The 20219-nt window shown below is 44.4% G+C and overlaps 2 protein-coding genes across 2 annotated transcripts; one reads left to right on the top strand and one right to left on the bottom strand.

Annotated features, from left to right (window-relative positions):
• Window positions 1–2528: 2528 nt before the first annotated feature.
• On the top strand, window positions 2529–5995 carry mrps22 (mitochondrial ribosomal protein S22). The gene is made up of 8 exons (XM_056610911.1): window positions 2529–2663; window positions 2908–3068; window positions 3158–3322; window positions 3511–3654; window positions 3972–4055; window positions 4194–4339; window positions 4743–4851; window positions 5641–5995. Exons 1-8 carry the CDS (start codon window positions 2537–2539, stop codon window positions 5743–5745), a joined length of 1041 nt encoding a protein of 346 aa, XP_056466886.1. The 5' UTR covers window positions 2529–2536; the 3' UTR covers window positions 5746–5995.
• On the bottom strand, window positions 5086–20193 carry LOC130405736 (coatomer subunit beta'-like). Its single transcript, XM_056610907.1, has 22 exons — window positions 19454–20193; window positions 18425–18562; window positions 18097–18183; window positions 16645–16771; window positions 16288–16436; window positions 15809–15955; window positions 15513–15612; window positions 15285–15427; window positions 14892–15091; window positions 13510–13620; window positions 12461–12549; window positions 12239–12345; window positions 11828–11971; window positions 11018–11148; window positions 10454–10661; window positions 9806–9916; window positions 8921–9135; window positions 8711–8803; window positions 8296–8476; window positions 7904–7975; window positions 6991–7746; window positions 5086–6671 (listed from the first exon to the last, which is right to left on the bottom strand). The coding sequence occupies exons 1-22, from the start codon at window positions 19454–19456 to the stop codon at window positions 6582–6584; spliced, it is 3402 nt and encodes a 1133-aa protein (XP_056466882.1). The 5' UTR covers window positions 19457–20193; the 3' UTR covers window positions 5086–6581.
• Between the last annotated feature and the right edge of the window lie 26 nt (window positions 20194–20219).

Raw genomic sequence — 20219 nt, 5'->3', positions numbered from 1 at the left:
ATTGGGGCCTCTTACAACTCAATCCACACGTCGTTTGGCCCCAATGTCTGGGGGTGAGGACCGTGCCACTGCTCGCCTCATTACTGGCCGGGCCACACCTCCATCTGTCTGCCTAATATCTAAATCCCACCGCAGATTAGTAGGGAGCCAGTTGGGAGAAATTTGGAGGGGGGGAGAGGAGGCCTTTTAGAGAGAAATCCGATCCTAGAGGAAGGGCTTTATGTGTGGCTCATCAGGTTTATTAATGAGGCCCTCTCTAGGGTGGTAGGGTGGGGTGGGTGGGCATCGGTTGTGTGGGGCAGGGTGGGGGCATGGGGCGGGGTTTAGCTATAGAATGAGGTTATTTATGTGGTTCTGGGTGCTGTGGTCGTGTGTGTGTGTGTGTGTGTGTGTGTGTGTGTGTGTGTGTGTGTGTGTGTGTGTGTGTGTGCGTGTGCGTGTGCGTGTGCGTGTGTGTGTGTGTGTGTGTGTGTGTGTGTGTGCGTGTGCGTGTGCGTGTGCGTGTGTGTGTGTGCGTGTGTGTGTGTGTGTGTGTGTGTGGGATTGGGGGAGATAAGACACTGGCTACTTGTCTGTTGCTGTTGGCAAATTAAATTCCTTCACTGACCAGTTTTTTCCTATGCATTTATGTAAGTGTAAATCGATGTAACTTATTAACTTCCTCAAATTCACCACTGAATTAAAATGAGGGAGGGATGGTATCATATATATCTAAAAATACTATGCACATATGGTACATCAGATACATAAAAATACTATATATAATGTATCATTCGCTCTTCAATCAATACTAAAACAATATTACATAAATACTGAAATTCGTGTAGACAATTCACTTAAAATGCAAATGCTTCTTTTTTTTAATTGTTTTTCGCAACTACAATGTATTTCCAAGAAAAGCAGTCTGAATGAACCCAATATTGCTTGAATACTCCAGCAACACTAAATTCCGCTGCAAATTCTTGTTTTTTTATAACAATTTATAATTGCTGTTTTCTCGTTATCAGAAACTCGTAGAACACCTTGTAAAGAAAGTTATTAACAGACCCACATCTCAAGGATAAACACAATGTGTATCTGTAAGCTTGTCAACACATACATGGGAGGGTCATTTCTGCTTCTTTACAAATGGTCAACACTTTGCCAGCTTGAAATCTGCGTTTATGCAGTTATATTATTTGGTAGCGTACCGCCATCTGGAGGGCAAATCAAGACACAGCCCTTATCCCAACAGGTTATTCATGCAACAGCGTGTGTTTAAAGTATAAAGAGCCTCATCTGATGCAAACCAATCTGCACTTCAAGAAAAGTGGTACTGGTGTTTGGTTCTCCTTTACATGAAACCAAACCCAGCACGTTTAAACAGCATAAAGTATACACCTCCAGTACCATGACATGAAATTGTGTTTATTTCTGTCCTTATCCTTACACAATAATCTTTTTTATCTATAAATGAAGTTACATTATTTTTGCCCTTTAACTCAACGATTATCACTGTTTTTATTTTTTTTGTCTTGTTTTTGTTTTATTTATTTCTTATTGCTTATGTTTATTTATTTTTACACAATTTCTTGTTTTTTAAAAAATGTATGATGACTATATGCTCTGTAAGGTGACCTTGTGTGTCTTGAAAGGCGCCTCTAAATTAAATGTATTATTATTATTATTATTATTCCTGACTTTGTAATATAGGGTTCATGTTTCGAGAAGCTCCCACTAGCTACATTACATGAATAAATACAGAAAATACACCTCATTTTACACTTCTGTTGGCTTCATAGGACAGTGAACTTTAAATAAATGACTTTGATAGCCAAACAGTTTCCATAATCAAGTTCATTCATAACTTCCTAGAAAACGGCGAACCCCTCTAGCCGAGCCTTCTCTCGGAGGGACGCTAAAGTGTGTTGCATAGCGACCGTCGTGCATTTTGAAGGCAGCCAGGAAGGACTACTTTTTTGTATTCTTTAAAAAACAGCTATTGTGACTTTCTTGTTTTTTTTTTAATGTAGTGTGTCTATGACATTCGTTTTGCCATAATAGTAACCGTTGTATAAAAGCAAGGGCTTTTATTTTCGGCCCTCCGCTCCGCTGCGCGTCGGGCCGAACAACGCCCCTTCACAGTGGTATAATGAGCACATACTACAGCCCGTCGTGAGATAGAGGTATGAGAATTAGTATAGGCCTATGCTGTTGTATCGATTTTGGAATTAGATGCCTCTTTACAAAACGAGTTAAATCTGGAATAAATGAAGCAGCAAAAGTTTGCAAACGGCACCACATAATGAGCCACTAGGAAAAAACATGCATAACGTGGTACTGGTAAAGGTAGCAAGGCTGTTTTTTCTTCCTTTTAGCCTATCCTTTTAGCCATAGATGATAATGTACTTCTTAAATCTGAGTCTCTACGATGAAAATTGATGCATTTCACCCGAGAGTTTGAACTCAATTCCCCCTTCTTGAAACCACATTTCCCAGCATGCCCTAACCTTCACGTTCAGCTCAAATTCACTTCCGGGCTACGTCAATAACAAATATGGCGGCGCTCGGGGCAGCACGGGGCTTCTTCCTAAACTATCCTCGGATTACAAATGTTCACAAAAATAAACACATTTTCAACAAGTGTTGCATTAGGCCGTTTTGTAAAGAGGCATCAGACAATAGTAAGTTCTGTACCATTGATTAATGAATGACATGGGAAGCTTACACGTTACCCAACGCTGACCTTGTGAAGCTAGCATGTATTCTCGTAATTGGTTTGAAAAATGACAGCAATTGAGTTAATGATATGCCGTTTTACTGTAGGAAACGTGCACTTTGTTGATGATTATAAGACAATTAGGTTTTTAGCATGGATTGGTGTTACTATGCTTAACGGCTCTTTTGTTGTTCCCTGCATGATTACAGCTTCCACAGAACACCATGCTAAACCCCAGTTCACAGACTCCCCAGTGCAAGACATCCTTACCAAGATCACAGGCCTGGATTTACAAAAAGTCTTCCGGCCTATTCAGCAAGAAGTGAAGCCTCCAGTTTATAAACTAATGACCGATTTACAACTGGAGGAGGTAAGATGCTGTTGCACCACCACACCTCAAATCTAGAACCCACCATCAAGGCTGCTGAGTACTCATTTTGTGTGTATGTCTGTTTTTAGGCGACCTATCTGGCCAAAAAACAAGCACAAAAGCTTTTGAAGATGCCCCCTGTTTTGCCAGAAAGAAAACCCATTGATGATGTTATATCGGTGGACAAAATCTTGGACGGCATGGATACCGCCAAATTAGTATTCACCGACATAACGTTCAACATCCCACACAGAGTAAGGGCATTAATTCATATCTATGTGATTATATCGGTGTGTGTCTCGCTTTCTGACTAAGGCAAATTGTTGAAAGACCCAAGTGCACTCAATTCAGTTTTTTCCCCCTTCATGCTTAATAAAATGTTCCAAATCTAGTCATGGTGCATGCTGTTTTCATCATCATCGTCCCCTTGGTTCTCCACCAGGAACGTTTCATCGTGGTCCGGGAGACTGACGGGGTCCTGAGGAAGGCCACCTGGAAGGAGAGAGACCGGCTCATCCAGGTGTACTTCCCCAAAGAGGGGCGCAAGCTCACAGTACCCCTCCTCTTTAAGGAGGAAAACCTCAAGGTAGGGCTAGGCAAAGCGAAGTCTGGTCATCCCCCACAGCTTACTGGAAGCATGATGTGACCCTCATGACCCTCAGAATAGTGTCAATTCAATCAATGGTCAGAGACTTTTACTGCAGAGTCTTTGATGACTTGTTAACCATTGATATCATTTTAAGTAATCTCATTATATTTCTTGATGTACATCTGTTTTTTTCCTATATATGACCAGTACAATAAACATAGCAAAAACTCTTTCTCGTCTTTCCCTTTACTTCCTTGTGAATCTCTTCATGGTCCATGACGTTCCCTCCTCCTCCTCTCCTTGGGGGTGTTCAGAGGGTGTTCACCGAGGACCGCCATGAAGATGTCTTGAACTTGTGTCTGGTTCAGTTTGAGCCTGACTCCTCCGAGTACATCAAGGTAGGAGGGATTTCATTTCTTCATGTACACATGCATGACATATGTGGACATGATATCCACATGTATAATAAAGAAAATACATTTTACATTTTCAAATTTTTAAAAAGCATGATACCATTGTTCCCTATCTCTGTGCAGACTCACACAGCTACCTACGAGGATTTGGAGAAGCATGGCAACTATGATCTTCTGCGCTCCACAAGACACTTTGGTGGCATGGCCTGGTACCTGGTCACCAGGCGCAGGGTGGACAGACTAATAGTGGACATGCTGCAGAGAGATCTGTGAGTTGGAATCAGTTTATTAAGCCTATTCAGTTTTTGTGAATTATGCATTTAGGTCACCTGTTAAATATTGGCTTATAAGTCAATACTCCTAGTTAATTTTGAGTAAATTCCACATGAGTTAGAGTTATTACAATATGTTTTAAAGTACTTTAAGTTGGGGGGGGGGGGGGGGGATATTCTAGAATGTTTCTGGGTTCATCGCAAGATGCCTACCTACAACTAAATTACATCGCTTTTGCTAAAGATGTCTCCTAAGTTACTTTAAACTGATATCTAAAGGACCTGGATTCGTCATTCCGGGAAAGTATATTGATTGCCGTAAGTTTTGTTGTATTCTATAATTTAATTAGATGGATTTTAGTCACTTGATTCAGCATATGGGTCCCTTATGTGTCCTCAGACTAGATGACGCAGTCAGCCTGGTGTCTCTCTTCAACATGGTTCATCCAAACAGTGAGTCTGCCCAGGAGGCCCGCAGCCAGCAGGCCAGTGGCACAGATCTTCTCAAGGTGAGCACAACCTTCATCAGAAATGACAACATTTCCTGGGGTGTTATCTCCTGACTACTTTGTTAATAAACTCATTGTACTGAATTACATGATGTTTCAATGCCGCCTTGAAAACCTTGACCAAGTCTAAAAAAAACGAGTTCGCTCTATGAAATATTGGGTTGACACTCCCATGAAATGAAAAAATAATCACATTTGCTCAAAAACAGTGTTTTTATTGATACATTTGTTTACTGCTGGCTTCTTATTGCTACTGTTCTTAATGTGAGAAAAGCTACGTAAAAATACAGTTGGAAGAAGAAAAAACTATTATGTAGAAGCCCGGCTTGAATGCAGGTTCTTAAGTGATGGGGGAACCTTGGAACTTTTCATCCAGGAATTGCAAAATTACTTTGAGTTCACAAGTAGCGAGGAGAACATGATCCATGGTCTCTGTAGAGGATGGGTCAAAGAGATGCTGTCCCAGGTTCTCCCTGGGACGACGTAGAGGGCTCTACTCTAACGTGGGAACCCCGGGGCCAGACCCGGGACACGTCACGTCCTATTAGACCTGACAACTTGACTTGGCTATGAAGAAAGATCCACAGTGAAGGCATGCGTACACACGCTCCATTACCACCGTGGCCTCTCTGGAGTCACGGTCCATTCTTTCCTTAACTCCAATGGGCTTTTTGGCACAGTGTGTTTTTGAAGCACATCTGCACCGCCGGCATGACTAAATGGTTGAACTGTGATCCATCCCCTCCGTACTGCAGTGGCCCTGACCTTTCGACTCCTCCTTCTTTCCAGATTTTTGCTCAGAAGGAGTCCCAGAGGTCGGGCTACATCGAGTTGGCCCTCCAGGCCCACGGACAGAACCAAGAAAGCTCAGCAGTTTCCCTGGAGCATGTTTGAAGGATACACCCCCTCCCTTGTCAATAACTGTAACCACACACACAGGCCCGTAGCGTATGTGGCCCGTCCTTGGTAGTGCCAGACTCGCCTTGTGTTTGATTGGGACACTCCTAATCTAATGAGAGCCAACGTAGTTGGATGTCCCGTATGCGTCTTTTTTTTTTTTAAAACATAACAGCTTAACTCATCCATGGAAAGAATCTTGCTGATGTACATAACAATAAAAAAACATGTATTTATACATGGGTGTATCAGTTGTTTTTGTCTAATAACTTCACATGGATGTTTGCAGACATTTATTGTCATTTTCACATTCAACTTCAAATGAAGGCACTTGTGATAATTAAAGTGTATAGCAGTGAGAGGAAGAAACAAAATGCAGCATCATGTAATTTATTACAAAGTAATTATTACAAAGTAATATGGTGGACTCTTTAGTCAAGGTGACAGTAGAAAACCTAGCATGCAGCTCGTTGGTGATTAAGCTGAGAGGTGGATTTATTCCACTCGTCAATCTGAAATGTACAAAATATTACACCCTAGGGAATACAACTTTGGTCAACAAAGAAAGAATTCAAACATCCCATCCCTACCCTGAATAACAAACTGGTTCTCTCCAAGTGATTCGTAATTAGTGTTGAAGACCCAGATCGGCCCCCATGTCGTTGAAGCTATGAAGGTTTATTTAAACTGGACAAGAAAATGAACAAGAAGCTAATTTGGTCGATGAGACTGGAATTACATTGAAACATTTTATGTTCAACCAAGTTTAACATAGAATCCCCTTTTTTGGTCTAACACACCGCCCCCCCACACATACATTACACAGCATACTGCTATTCATTCAGGAAGTCGTCATCCAAGTTGAGGTCTTCGTTCTCCATGTCATCCAGGTCAAAGTTGTCCAAATCCAGATCCTCCATGCCCTGTAAAGTAGTAAAGTCATTCAAATCTGATCCAAATGACATGCAGGTAGGCACAGAGATTAATCGATCTATTCCATAATTTGATGAAAAAATGAAGCCATGTAATAATATAGTAAAACAATATTTGTCTAAGAATATAATCAATAGGTTGAGAAGTTCTTGGATTGCCACAGAAAAAATTTAACTGGTAAAGTATACTGTAGCTTAACAGAAGATAAACCATAAAGGTCATGAGCTTCCACCAGTGTTAACTCTGCTTTTGCACTGATGGGGAAATGGACCATGGCTCTGGCTGCTAGAGAGTTTATCTGGTGTTCACCTCATCACTCATCTCCATTTCCTGGTCCTCAGCTTCTTCTGAAACCTCCTCCTTCACGAGCTCCGTCTCAGCGGGGGCTGCTGCTTGACAAGTTGTGGCTTCTGCTTTCACCAGCGGGTCTGCAAGAACTGCATCTAGGGCAGCATCTGGCTGCTTTGATACTGACGACTCCAACGACTCCTGGAGGATTTGTTCTGGAACAGGCACATCCAACTCCGGATCGCAGGATCCGCCTAAATCTACAAGTTCCTCCACTTCAGCCGATGGCGGGGCTGAATCAAAACTGAGGAGATCTGATTTGGGTGCTTCCTCTTTTGCAGGCGCTGTGTCTCTTGCTACGGCCGCGGTTGCCGGGACTTCGGTTGCTATGAAGTCCATTGAGAGTTTCTCAGAGGAATCCTCTGAGGTCTCGACTACGGTTTCAATGGTTTCCGTTGCTACCACCGTCTCGGAGGTGACGATGGTTTCTGAGGTATGAGAAACTAGCACAGCTGTCTCAGACTCCAACACTGTTGTTGTGGCTTCTAAAGCATGTGATTCCTCAGCTACCAGAGACATCTCCTGCATGCCGGTCTCAACTGAGGGCAAGGCATGTTCCACTGTTGTGGACTGAACTATCTCGACAAGCTCTTCTGTTACTTCTGGGGTGGGCTCTGCCACTGGTACAACAATGTCGACCAAAGGCTCCTCCCCCTGTACCTCCTCCGCCATCTCAGCTGCTGCCATGGGCCGATCATCTACACACTCCATTAATTCCTGAAAATAAGAAACAAATGGACTTGATCATATTCAGTTCAAGTGTATGGCCGTCGATGACCGTCTACATTTTCAAGGATACATTTATTCTATTCGATCTAGGGTTTGTTTAGTGAGCAAGCTGGAGAGATCCTCGATGAGAGAGGGCAGTATTTACCTCTGGTGCAGCAGCCGCTCCTGATGGCACATACCCTGCAGACTCCTCCAGAACAGCGCGGTCCTCATTGGGCTGTATGTACCAAGATAAAGTCAGACTTAGTTTGAGCAAATAGCATAAAGCACGAGTCGGAATTATGTACATTGGAAAACAACAGTTAAAACTAATACACAGGTTCAATCATCTCTATGACATGTCAATTAAAAAAAATATATGAATGTAAAAAACCGGCCGACTACAATTCATTAATCCATAAATAGGATTATCACATGCATTACCGTATCGCAATTACAGATACGGTACCAAAACTCTTTTTGATAAGCATCTTTGAAGTAACAAGATTTCTTTGGGGAGGCAGAGATTTGGGTGCTGCAGATGGTCTCCTAACTGACCATGATGAGCGGGTAGTCGGCTGCAGGCCTGGCTCCGACGTGGGTCTCTTCCAGGAACTGCTCGGCCAGCAGGGCCTGCTGGAGGCCCGGGAACAGGTTGCTGTACTGGGTGGGGTCGGCCAGCGCGTCTGCCGCCTTCTGGTTCACCTTGGCCAGACTCTCCTTCCACAGCTTCACAACCCTGGCGTACCGCACACGGCCAAGCACGCATACCGTCAGACACCGACCGAGTCACTCAGAAGGCGACTCAAAAGGACACGAGTCAGAGAAAGTAAATCACATCAGGCTGCCATTTATATCCAACATTATTACTGACTCGCCAAGTGTGAACAGACGAAAGCTGATCAAGTCAAACAGAACCCTCAGGCCTCAAATGGTTTGCTGCTCCCTCACACAACTCAGAAAACAAGCGCACCTTGGTACGTGGCTAGGCAAATATGTTCTGGCCAGGAACGCAGCCTCTGGCAGGCGCTTGGTTTTGACGAGGAGATCCAGGCATTTCTCCAATCTGAGTCAAAGACACACAACACAATGATATAGAGAGGAAGCCCGACGCGAAAATGGGAGATATTATAGACATTTATCATACATTTTGGATTGTTTGTGTTCCTATTCGAATACTGACTTCCCCTGCAGGAAAAAGGTGAGGAAAGCCACGTTGGTCAGGCCCTTCTCCTCTGCTCCCTTGGCCAGCTTGCCAACCATGTCCGAGTTTCCAGAGGCGGTGGCCAGCAGCAGCAGCCCCCCGAAGTCTTGGGCGTGGTGGAGGCACTCCTGGGCCAAGCCAAACTGGGACTTGGCAGTCGCCAGCTCCGCCAACTGTTTCCACTTCTGCTCCGACTGCAGCGCCACCGCCCAGGACCAGAGAGGAGAGACGGCGGTCAGACAGAAGACGGTACAGAGAAAAGACAGGACTCACAGAAGAACCACAGGATTCAGCCTGCATTCAGATATAAGAGATAGTGTAACACTGTGCTTGTAAAACACACACATATGATGCCATCTTGTGTATCATCTTAAAATGAATCTCTCCTAAATGTCTACACCTGTTGCAGATTTTTATTCAGGTCGGGTTCCTTTTATTATATATAGATAATAAAAGAAAACTGAAAACACCAGCGAACATTTCCGGAGAAAATGTATCAATGACCATTTCGTTTTTGAGCGTTTCAATTTTACTGTTCTACTACTGCACCACTAGAGTGCAGACCTTTCCAAGGCTGTGTGTAGTATCTCTAAGGCATGATAAAGCAGTTAATAAATTCATGAATTAATAGATTCATGGGGTTTTGATATGCAAATTGCCTTGGATGAGAAAGGATTCATTACATCCCATTGTACACACAAGGACTTGTGTGTGTGTGTGTGTGTGTGTGTGTGTGTGTGTGTGTGTGTGTGTGTGTGTGTGTGTGTGTGTGTGTGTGTGTGTGTGTGTGTGTGTGTGTGTGTGTGTGTGTGTGTGTGTGTGTGTGTGTGTGTGTGTGTTTCCCCCCCTTGGGTTTGTCCTGACCTCTGCCTCTGTGGCCAGTTGGTGAGCTATCGTCATCTCTCCCAGCTGCAGGGCCAGCTCGAACCTGTGTTCCGGATCAGTGGATACCGCCAAGGCCTGCTGCCTGAAGCCCTGCACGCCGCAGCGTCAAGAACAACACATCCTGTCAACACTCAACCTCTCATTTACATGTCTCCACTCTTAAATACATTCCGTTCTGTTAGAAACGGTAACGGTAGAAACCACACCAATTCCCCAAAATATGTGGATTGATGGTGATCAATCAATTAATTGTCTCAAACCTTTGGTGTGGTAATCACATTACTTTGGGTCAAAGATGTTGCCACCTAAATGCGAATCAATATTTTGTATGCCTATATCATGACATTTCCTGGCGAGGACAGCTATATGAATAAACAGGCACGGTGCCACTTATATGCCTTAAAAGAGATGCACATAACCATAAATAACAGCCACACATAACCCTCAACCTACTTTAAAAGCTACTATATTGTAATCTACAAGCTTCTGTATGTTTAATACAATCAAGAAACACAGTGAGTTTCCAGAATAACATCCGCACATAAAATTCTTATGCTCAGAGACGGCGACCCCAGCATCGGCAGCCTGTAAGCAACGGGAGAGGCGATCAACCTGAGGGTCACGGACCTGTTTCTCCAGGAAGTGGGCCACCCTGATCCTCTGCTCCTTGGGGATAGCGGGCAGCACCCGGTCAGCCATGCTGAAGTCCCTCCTCATCACAGCCGTCTGGTACTCCAGCACAGACACCAGCAGCGAATAGCTGATCACCGTCAGGTCCTTGTCCCCCAGATACAGACGGTTGTCCTTGGGGATATAGCCCAGCAGGTACATCATCCTGTGGCACAATGGTTCAATGATGAACGTCTCCCAGCAACATTATTAACACTGGGTTAAATCAGGAAAGTAAAGACAAAATAAATGGGATGAAGTCAAGCAGAAGGACATACCATGACATCACATATTTACATTGCTAATAATAACAAAAAAAAAAAAAAAAGTTTCATTTATGTGTTGATGATTTAATGTGGTTATATAAGCACACACCATTTTTGAGAGGAGGTTGGGAAAGATAGGACAGCGAATGAAGTAGTAAAGACATCTTGTCACATCAAGTCTTTTTACAGCCCGGAGAAGTCCTTTACGCTACCACAGAAGCGACCAGAGGTTTGTATATACGCCTGTGGTTAATACCTGTCCAGGTGAGCGACCGTGACGATCTCCCCGCCCACGTAGTAGTTGAGCCGGTTGACAGAGTTGGTGTAGATGAAGCAGTCTCCCACCCAGGTCCCCGTCTTCACCACCTCCTGGATCTCCCCCAGCACCTACAGCCACAAGTACAGAGACAGAGTCAGAGAGTGGCGGGTTGATGGGAGAGGAGGTTGGAGAAAACGGCCGAGGACAGCAGCAGAAGGAAAATAGAGGTGAAAAGGAGGTAAGCTAAGGGGTTCACAGCCAAGATGTGATTTAACATCTTCTTGAAGAGCAACAAAGGGTAATCATAAGTTGACTATAGATTTAATTTGGAAAGTTTTACCATCCATACATCAGTGCCATCAATGTTTAAGATATAGGCTATTCACCTCATGCTGACTATGTCTTTCTAGGAAATAGGCACTTCCAGAATGTGAAATGTGCTGAACACGCAGAATCCCAACCCGGGGTTTGTAGCGTAGCATTTATGGAAAATGTCCAAAAAAAATGCATTTTCTTGCCATTGCAACAGCTTGATGGGTTTCACTAAAGAATCTGACCCATAGCTTCTTGCACAGATGTTCACTAAAACCTGAACTATGTACATTTCCCTATTAAAAGCCTTAGTGGTTTTAGCTATATTGGTTCAGATGAGCTACAAGCGTCTGAGGATAATAGCTGTTAATAGCAGTTAGAAAGTGCAGGTTTATGTTCAGAATTGCATAAACCATGCAAACGTTTTCACAAAAAACGCAATGCCAAGTCAGCTGCTGTTGGAGAACACAGCGGCTCCTCAGTGGGCCGTCCCACCTCGAAGGCGTCCTCCACGCCGTCCTCGGTCAGCCCCTGCCTGGACTCCAGGGCGGCCGACGCCTTCTCGGCCAGATAGCGCAGCACGAAGAACGACTCTTCGGTGGCGATGCACAGCAGCTCCCCGCTGTCGGACCACACGATCTGCAGGGACAGACCGGGAGCAATGAGGCATGAGTAACCATCACACCACCGCAGTGCGCCAGAGGTTTGTGACACCGTACTAGAGCAGTGTGGATAGTGTGAATGTTTAAACTTGGGTAGAGTATGTTGGTCTTTAAAAAAATAAATAAGTGATTTCTCTTACAGTTCAGTACTAGGTTAAACATTTGCCTTTTGGGCTCCGGAATACTACTAGTAATAACCAATATGTACAGTAATAATAATGAGAGTAGGAATGCATTGACGGACGTGTTTGGGTTGGATCTCGATGCGATGGACGAGTTCAGCGCTGTCCCAGTCAAAGAAGGCAAGGCCGCTGACGGACCTCACCCCCAGCAAGAACCCTCCATAGATACCTGCAGAGGACCACACACTCGGATGAGCAGGAGAAACACATAGGCACATGGACTGCACCAGACAATGCAGCGAACAGGCTCATGAAGGATTGATAAAAAAAAAAATTCAGCTCACCCTCAGCCCCGAAATCTGGTTTGAAGTTCTTCTTCTCCTTAAAGTTTTTGAAGATTCTGATGAGATTGTTGCTTTCTCTTATAGCATACCTGTAAAAGATAGATACAAGAACACATTTTACACAGTCTGGAAGTTAGATGGAATGCAACATGGGTAGCACTTTATAATAAGAGAACATTAACAAAACATAGTTATAATTAAGCTTCAGTCAGTGGCATGTGCTCATTATACCACTGTGAAGGGGGTCGCCGGCCCTCCGCTGCGCGTCGGGGCCGGACAACGCCCCTTAACAGTGGTATAATGAGCACATACCACAGCCTGGCGTGATCTATTGCTTTTATACAATGGTTACTGTTATGGCGAAACGAAAGTCATAGACACACTACATTTAAAAAGAAACCAAGAAAGTCAAAATAGCCGTTTTTATTAAAGAATACAAAAAAGTAGTCCCGCCTGGCTGCCGCTATGCATCGACGGTCGCTATGCAACACACTTTAGCGTCCCTCCGAGAGAAGGTTCCGATAGAGCGGTTCGCCGGCAATTTATCCTATGGAGCAGTTCACTCGCCGTGTGCCTAAGCTTTCGTTAGTCTCTCCATCGCCTTGCTCACTCCCGGAGCAACAACATTTACACGCTCTCCATCATCCAACATATGTTTTACTTTGTAACTGTTTCTACTTCCAGGCGTGGAGTGATATGCAAACTTTCACAAAATGATCGGGTGTCATAGCAGTTGTGTATACGCTAATTATACAACAGTTGGGAACCAATCAGATCGCTGGATTTAGGTCCCCCATTGTATAAGCAATATTATATAGCCTTAGCATTTAGGGTAAAGGTTAGTGTTTAGAGTTAGTAAACCTTCATCCCATTAAACCATTAGTAAAGACATCATTAGTAAATGTTAGAACAAAGGTTACTGTTAATTAAGTCTTAGTTAAGGCTTTTAACGGAATTAAGTATCCTGAATGTAAAGTGTAACCGTTAGATATGTATCTATGTCTGTGTGTGATGTGTGTGCGCGTGTGTGTGAGACATGGAAGACTTACTCAGAAGAGTCATGGGCCCAGACAAACTCGTGGGCGGGGCCAAAGCTCTTGTTCCTCAGGGCCATGGCGGTGTAGATGATGTACTCTCCGTCTCCACACACCACTACGAACCTGGTGGACAACAAGGAGCGGGTTTTCGGAACACCTACATTTAATTAAATGATTCAGAAATAGAACAAAAGCTTTTTATAATCAACTCGATTAAAGTTACATTTAGGCATAGTCTGCGGATGACCGAGAATCAGGATCAGGATTTTCTGCACTACATGCATTTTTCCATTTCCCATTACGTATTGTAATTACTGATCCCAAGCCCTATTGACGACAGCAATTATGAACCAGATTCATTGTTTTCACAGTGCAGACACATCTGCATCTGTGCACACATCTGTGCACACACAAACTTACCGATTTCATGCACCTTGCATTCACCTACCCACCCCCATCCATCTCTTAAGCCTATTTAAAAAACTATAAACAGAGTTGACACATATACACATATGGTATATGTTTATATATATTAGGGCTGTCACTTTTTCCAAAAATGAAATTCGAACGAATTTCGAATGGCCATAATTAATTCGAATACATTCGAATATATTCGACCCCCCCCCCCCCCCCCCCCATAGAACACGACAACAGTCTTGATTTTTTATGTTGCTCTCGTATACCTCACGTATACCTACTGAATTCATAACAGCACAGGATAAAAACACATCTTTGATAAACACATTTGTAAACACAACAAGAGGAAGCTCCGACACACAAGTGCGGCTGTCTTTTACACATTAACATTAACTGCTCGGAGCGCGATATGCGGAGCGCATGTCGTCCATGGCACACACAGCCTATATAAACGAACAATCTGTGAGGCCGACCTCCAACACGGCATGCTGCTCTTTTTATTCCTTCCGGAAAGAAAATTACAAGTAGTCTCGCAGCTCTCCGTTACCGCTGCAGCTGCTCTGTCAGCCGTGCTGTATAAGTCCCCAAACAGGCTGCCCATCGCGCCCAGCGCAGCAGCGGACTTTTCTCCCTGTCGTGTGCGATCAGTGTCGGTCTCCGTTTCAGTGAGCTCGTGTGAGAGGCTTTCAGTCACGAGATGTTTCTGTGCAGGGGAAAGGTGGACTAAGCGGGGATCCAGGAGGGCCGCTTTATTGAGGAGAAGCCACTCGCCGCTCTCTTCTTTATAGCGCATTTTTACAGTTCGAATGGAGAATTACACTTCGAATTCGAACTTTTCACCCCACCTTCGAACGAATATTCGAACTTCGAATAAAAAGTGACAGCCCTAATATATATGAAGCTATGATGTATCTATCAGTCACTCAATTCTCACTGATCCACCATATCCAAATTGATCCATCATCCGGTCTGCTCACCTCCCGTTGGGGCTGTGCTGGAGCATCTGGGGGTAGATCTCGCAGCTGCCCATGTCTTTGACTGCCAGCGACAGCCTTTCCCCATCACTGACCTCCGCATCTCCCATGGCCTTCAGGTTGGCCTGCTGCACCTCAGAGTGCCGTGCCCACATGATCTTGCCGCTGGCGTCCATGGAGATGGCCGGCTCCTCGCGGCCCATCTGACAGGGGTGGTGGGAGGGTGAGGAAAGGGGAAAGTGGAGGAATCAGGGGGGAAGAGAGAGCAGGTATGAATAACTAAATTGTAGGATTACTACATTTGTTCAAGCGACGCTGTGCTTGTGTGTTCACAGCCTTTCAAAAAGGGGCAAGCGTCGTATCTTGGCAACGGTGGATGCACAGCGTGCACAATACCTTGATGATGATGCTGCCTTCATCGTAGCCCAGAGCCACGCTGTTGGAGCCCCGCTGGCCCGTCACACACCAGGACCGCTCCATGCCGTAGTTCAGCGTGTTCTCCAGTCGGTAGGTGCTGGAGTGCCAGACCCGGACGGTGCCTTCATGGCAAAGGAAAGAAAGACATCCAATTAATATTCCATCATCTGTGCGCCCTGCAGATCACTGTGGAACACAGACACGCACCGTCCTCCGAGCCTGTCAGGATGATTGGCAGATCAGGGTGGAAGTGGACGCAGGTCACGTTCTGAGCATGGCCCTCCAAGGTTTGGACGCACGTCTTGTTCTGAAGGATGAAGAAAAACGTCACTAATTTGACGTTTTACTGTTACACCAGCAAACTGATACGATAGAAGAAGTAGGACATGTCAATGCTCCTGACTTTAATCTAACTGGGGGTTCATGCCATCTTTTTACATTTAAAGTACCAATCAATGCAGCTTAATCCAAACAAAATAGAGCGGCACATTTTTGCCGTTTACCTGATAGTCCCAGATCTTGACCAGCCGGTCGTCGGCCCCTGAGATGAGGTAGGGCTTGTCCCCTCCACTGTAGTAGTCAATACAGTTGACCCCTTTCTCGTGGCCCTCCAGGGTGAAGTTAGGAGCTTTGGACCCTAACTGCCACACCTAGAAAGACAGTGCATAGTGGATTATAATGCTGTTGAGCAAATTATTATTTTAAATAGTTTATTAAGTTAAAAATGCAATGCAATTGATTTTTATAGCTTGGTAAAATTGCTAATATTTAGTTGTTTTCCCCGTTTCTTATTGTCAAATAAAGAAAGTATAACATCTTTATGTCATAATTATGAGATAAAACAAATTAGTGATAGATTCAACATTAAGGAAAATAAAAACAACTGCAGCTTTGCTTGGTAACAGTAAGGCTTTGTGTTGACTACAAGGTATTCTTGTATTCATGTATTACAGTACATGTTCTTTGTGTGCATGTACTGTACCTTAATGGTCCTGTCCAGGGAGCCGCTGGCAAACTGGTTGTTGTCTTTGGGGTTGAAGACGACCTGCATGACGTAGTGGGTGTGTCCCTCAAACACCTGACTACACGTCCACTTCCTGTCCCAATCCCACAGCTTGATCGTCATGTCGTCTGAAAGGAACACACACACAAGAAACACACACAGACACACACACACACACATCATTTGATGGTCCCCCTACATGCGTTCACATGCATAGCTTTGGACAACGACCCAATGAAAATGTTCCCAGTGAAAATGCATGCTCATATTTATGCTCCCGATACCTCGCAAATACGAGCATGCGTCATGGTGCGTGCGTGCATGTGTGTTGCATACCACTGCTGGAGAGGATGTAGGGCTGTGTGGGGTGCACAGCGATGCAGCGGATGTAGTCGGCGTGGGCCTCGAACATGTGAGCCCTGGCCAGCGTGTTGTAGTTAAACACACGGATCTGCATGTCATCCTGGGAGGCGGGAGAGACAGGGATTAGGCCAAGATTGTGTTTCCCTCAACTATTTAATTGAAGAGGTCTCATTGTTGTCACCGGACACGTATATTAAGAGGTCAAGATACTAGGGGTTTAACGGTACACTCTTGTCACGGTTCGGTTCATACCTCGGTTCAGACATCACGGTTCTACCACCTCAGGTTGTACCAGCTAGTGTCATACAGTCGCTCCCCTGACCTAGCTGCAACAGCCTGAACTGTGTCATCTAAGATGTGAACAGTAAACAATAAGTACCCAACATCATCTCAAGACTCCATCCGTAAAAAAAATCTGTTTGCAAACTGAAATGTCTTATCTATGAAATTGCACAGAAGTACACAGAATTACAGACACTACAAGCCCGTCCCCCAATGAGCTTTCCACAAACATTCCGTTTTTTAGAGGCGGGTCAAGGTGGAGGGTGGGGGTGTGGCCCTGAGCAGCTTGCGGCCACGGTACCATGCGCCCGTGTTTACAGCGGATGCATCGCAATGGCGAGGCGCACACAACTTTTGGCCGTGTTCTGTAAATATTCTAGAACACTCTGTGTGCTCCAGCGGGCTTCCGGGAGCTCTATATCTAAGTAATATCATATTATACATGGATATCTATATCATATAATATATATTATTACGGGAAAAAGCTGTGTGTGCTTCCAGACGATATTAGGAATCTCAAACGACTGCGTCAGGTTCTCCGACGTCTCTGGTTCTTCCACAACAATCTGAAGTAGACTGAACCACGGCATAGTGGAGAAAGGGATTGTTGCCCACGAATATTGACCGCGATTGACTCCCGCCGGAGTCCCGCAGTGGGCAGCGCCGAGGCGTTGGTGCCTCGGAAGCGGGCAGCCGGCAGCGGGCTCCGGCGGGAGACAATCGTGGACAGCCATCCCTTTCTCCTCCATGTTGCGGTTCATATACTTCAGGGAGTCAAAGCCAAAGTTCCTTTCCCCCAATTCCTTCTCAACCATGGCTGAGATAACCCCCACTAGGAGTCTCGTTGTGGAAATACCAGAGACAGAGAACCCGGCATGTTATGCGCCATAACACGCTCGGCTACCTAGGCGCCAATCAGGGCTGCAGTTTAGTCGTCCCTGAAGAACTTGCATATCTAACATTAGTTCCGCAATACATTAATTAATTTGTACGCCAGTTTTATTTAATTGTATACCGTGTATTCTCTGTGTAAATCCATGCACCAAACCGGGACGTCCGTACCGATTCGGTTCAATACGAATACATGTATCATTACACTCTACTACTACAAGATACTGATCTAGAGAGATAAGGATGACTTACTGCTCCCACGACCACCCAGTGTTTCCTGGCAACAAACTTGGCCACTCTGACAGGCAGGTCGCACACCTCAAAGGTTTTCACCAGGGTCTACACGTGAACACAGAGAGACAGACACACACACACACACAAACACACAGAGAGTATTTATACATTATATGGATTGCAAACTAACAAAGCGTGGGAGAGTGAATGCTCAAGCAATTCATTAAGCCCAGTGCGGAACGATTGGCAGATTGAAACTGCGAATGAGGTGAGCGACTGGCTATTGGGGGTGAAGTGCTGAGCTTGATTAATTGTCCCTCTGTAGGGCTTTTAAGCGGATAGTCACCTGGTTCTCGTGATTCCACACCACCACGCTGCCACTGTACAGACTGGCCACCATCCATGGCTCGGTGGGATGCAGGTCCACGCTCTTCACGCGGTCAGAACGAGCTGTCAGCTTTCTCTTGATGTCCAAGCGCAGAGGCTGTCGGAGAATCAGTGAGGGAGTGATTTAGAGGAATGCAGAGATTCACACAGTTCAACAATGTGTCAGAACGTATTACTGAAATACTTTGACAATCTTTATCTACAACAAAACTTTTTTTTCTGTTGCAACATTAAATATAGCAAAAAAAACTCAGAAATGTCTGGTGCTACTCCTAAAATGGTTGTTTCTATGCTTCATAATTAGGGTATTTATTTTCTACAACTACAACAGTGGACCATTTGATTTATGTTACTAAATGATATACATCCACCTTCCTCAGCAATGTAAGGTGCAACTTTTTAAGGTTTGGTTTCGATACCTCAGTCATAGGTAGGGTTATTGGATTGCAACGAGTGTTCATTACATTTCTCAGGTTCCGGGGTATGGTATGGGGGCGTATCTTTATGTTATGGGGGCGTGTCTGTTTATACTCCTCATACCACATTATACATGACTGAGCGACTCAAGGAACTTAGTGTTCTCGACATATTATTAGTTGTCATACTGTCGCCGTGTTACATGTTTAAGGTGATCATGAAGCGAAATAATAAAATGTAGGATTATAATGGTGATCATTCATAAATTACTTTATCGAGCCGTCACTTTTTGGAAATGATTCTCGGATGTCGGGAATGTTGACGGACATCCAGTCCAATATGTCCTATCACTTTGTAGCTGTGACGACCTTTCTTTATTTTGTTTTATATTTAGTAAAAGCATACATTAATCTCTTTCGCTCAATCATCCAGGTAAACTACAGAACTATTTTCGCTGCTCGACCAGAAGTCCGGTTATTGTGCACAGGCCTACATGAATTAACGTGCATAAAACAAAATAGTTTGATAGCTAGTACTCTTCCAAAAAAACATATTATTCGGTTAAACATACCATGTTTCTACTTTAATCGAGCAGTGTGTGCTGATAATGCCCAGCTAGTCGTCGCCTCCGCCGGTCTGTGGAGATGAGTGGATTGTAGTTTGGCGACGTGGATCCCGATAGGCTTCCTGTTAGAGCGCTCCAACTTCCGGTCGAGCATGAGAACAGACTGTACCATAGCGCCAGCCTCTGTGGAGCTAGCCTAACATAGCCTAGCCTAGCATGCTCACTGCTAGGACACGGAAACACACATTTTACAAACTAAAAAGTACAACACGCCAGGAGGAAGGAAGCGGGCACTTTTAGAGAAGGTGTTCAAATCGGACAAGCGGTTCAGTTGTACGACCCTCATTTACATCCACATATCTTTTATTGTGAAGCCAAGCATGGGCGAATGGGAAGGATTTTCCAAATAAAAGCCCTCATCAATGTTTACTTTAGCGCTGGGTTGTTTGTTTTTCCGAAAAGGTTAGACTGGTATTTTGACAATTAAAATAAACATTGATAACTGAAGGCTAAATTGGATACTTGACGTTTAGTGATAATATATTACTCCTGCTGGATATGTGGAAGTCAGTTGAAGAATACAAATAATGGCAAATTCCATGTGTGGAAAGTATTTTGGGTACTTTTTTCGTCCCCTACATTATACACTTCATATTTCATGCATTTTAGTTTGCTTCATTCAACATACAACTGCAGAAATGGAGCTACAATTGTTTTTCACATGACAAACACTACCATATTTGTTTTGTTGCAATTCTTCTCTCGAAGGACT

This window comes from Gadus chalcogrammus, chromosome 16 (genome assembly GCF_026213295.1).
Source record: "Gadus chalcogrammus isolate NIFS_2021 chromosome 16, NIFS_Gcha_1.0, whole genome shotgun sequence".
Lineage (NCBI taxonomy): Eukaryota > Metazoa > Chordata > Actinopteri > Gadiformes > Gadidae > Gadus > Gadus chalcogrammus.
The sequence above is the reverse complement of the archived record's forward strand: the minus strand, read 5'-3'. Positions and strand labels throughout refer to the sequence as shown.

Excerpts from the sequence above, each read along its gene's own strand:
- mrps22 (XM_056610911.1), top strand. The coding sequence starts at position 2,537 with ATGGCGGCGCTCGGGGCAGCACGGGGCTTCTTCCTAAACTATCCTCGG. Across the intron at positions 3,069-3,157 it reads CCGATTTACAACTGGAGGAG|GCGACCTATCTGGCCAAAAA; the intron begins GTAAGATGCTGT and ends GTCTGTTTTTAG. Across the intron at positions 3,323-3,510 it reads CGTTCAACATCCCACACAGA|GAACGTTTCATCGTGGTCCG; the intron begins GTAAGGGCATTA and ends GTTCTCCACCAG.
- LOC130405736 (XM_056610907.1), bottom strand. Across the intron at positions 18,184-18,424 it reads TGTGGAATCACGAGAACCAG|ACCCTGGTGAAAACCTTTGA; the intron begins GTGACTATCCGC and ends GTTCACGTGTAG. Across the intron at positions 15,428-15,512 it reads CCTGACAGGCTCGGAGGACG|GCACCGTCCGGGTCTGGCAC; the intron begins GTGCGTGTCTGT and ends TTTGCCATGAAG.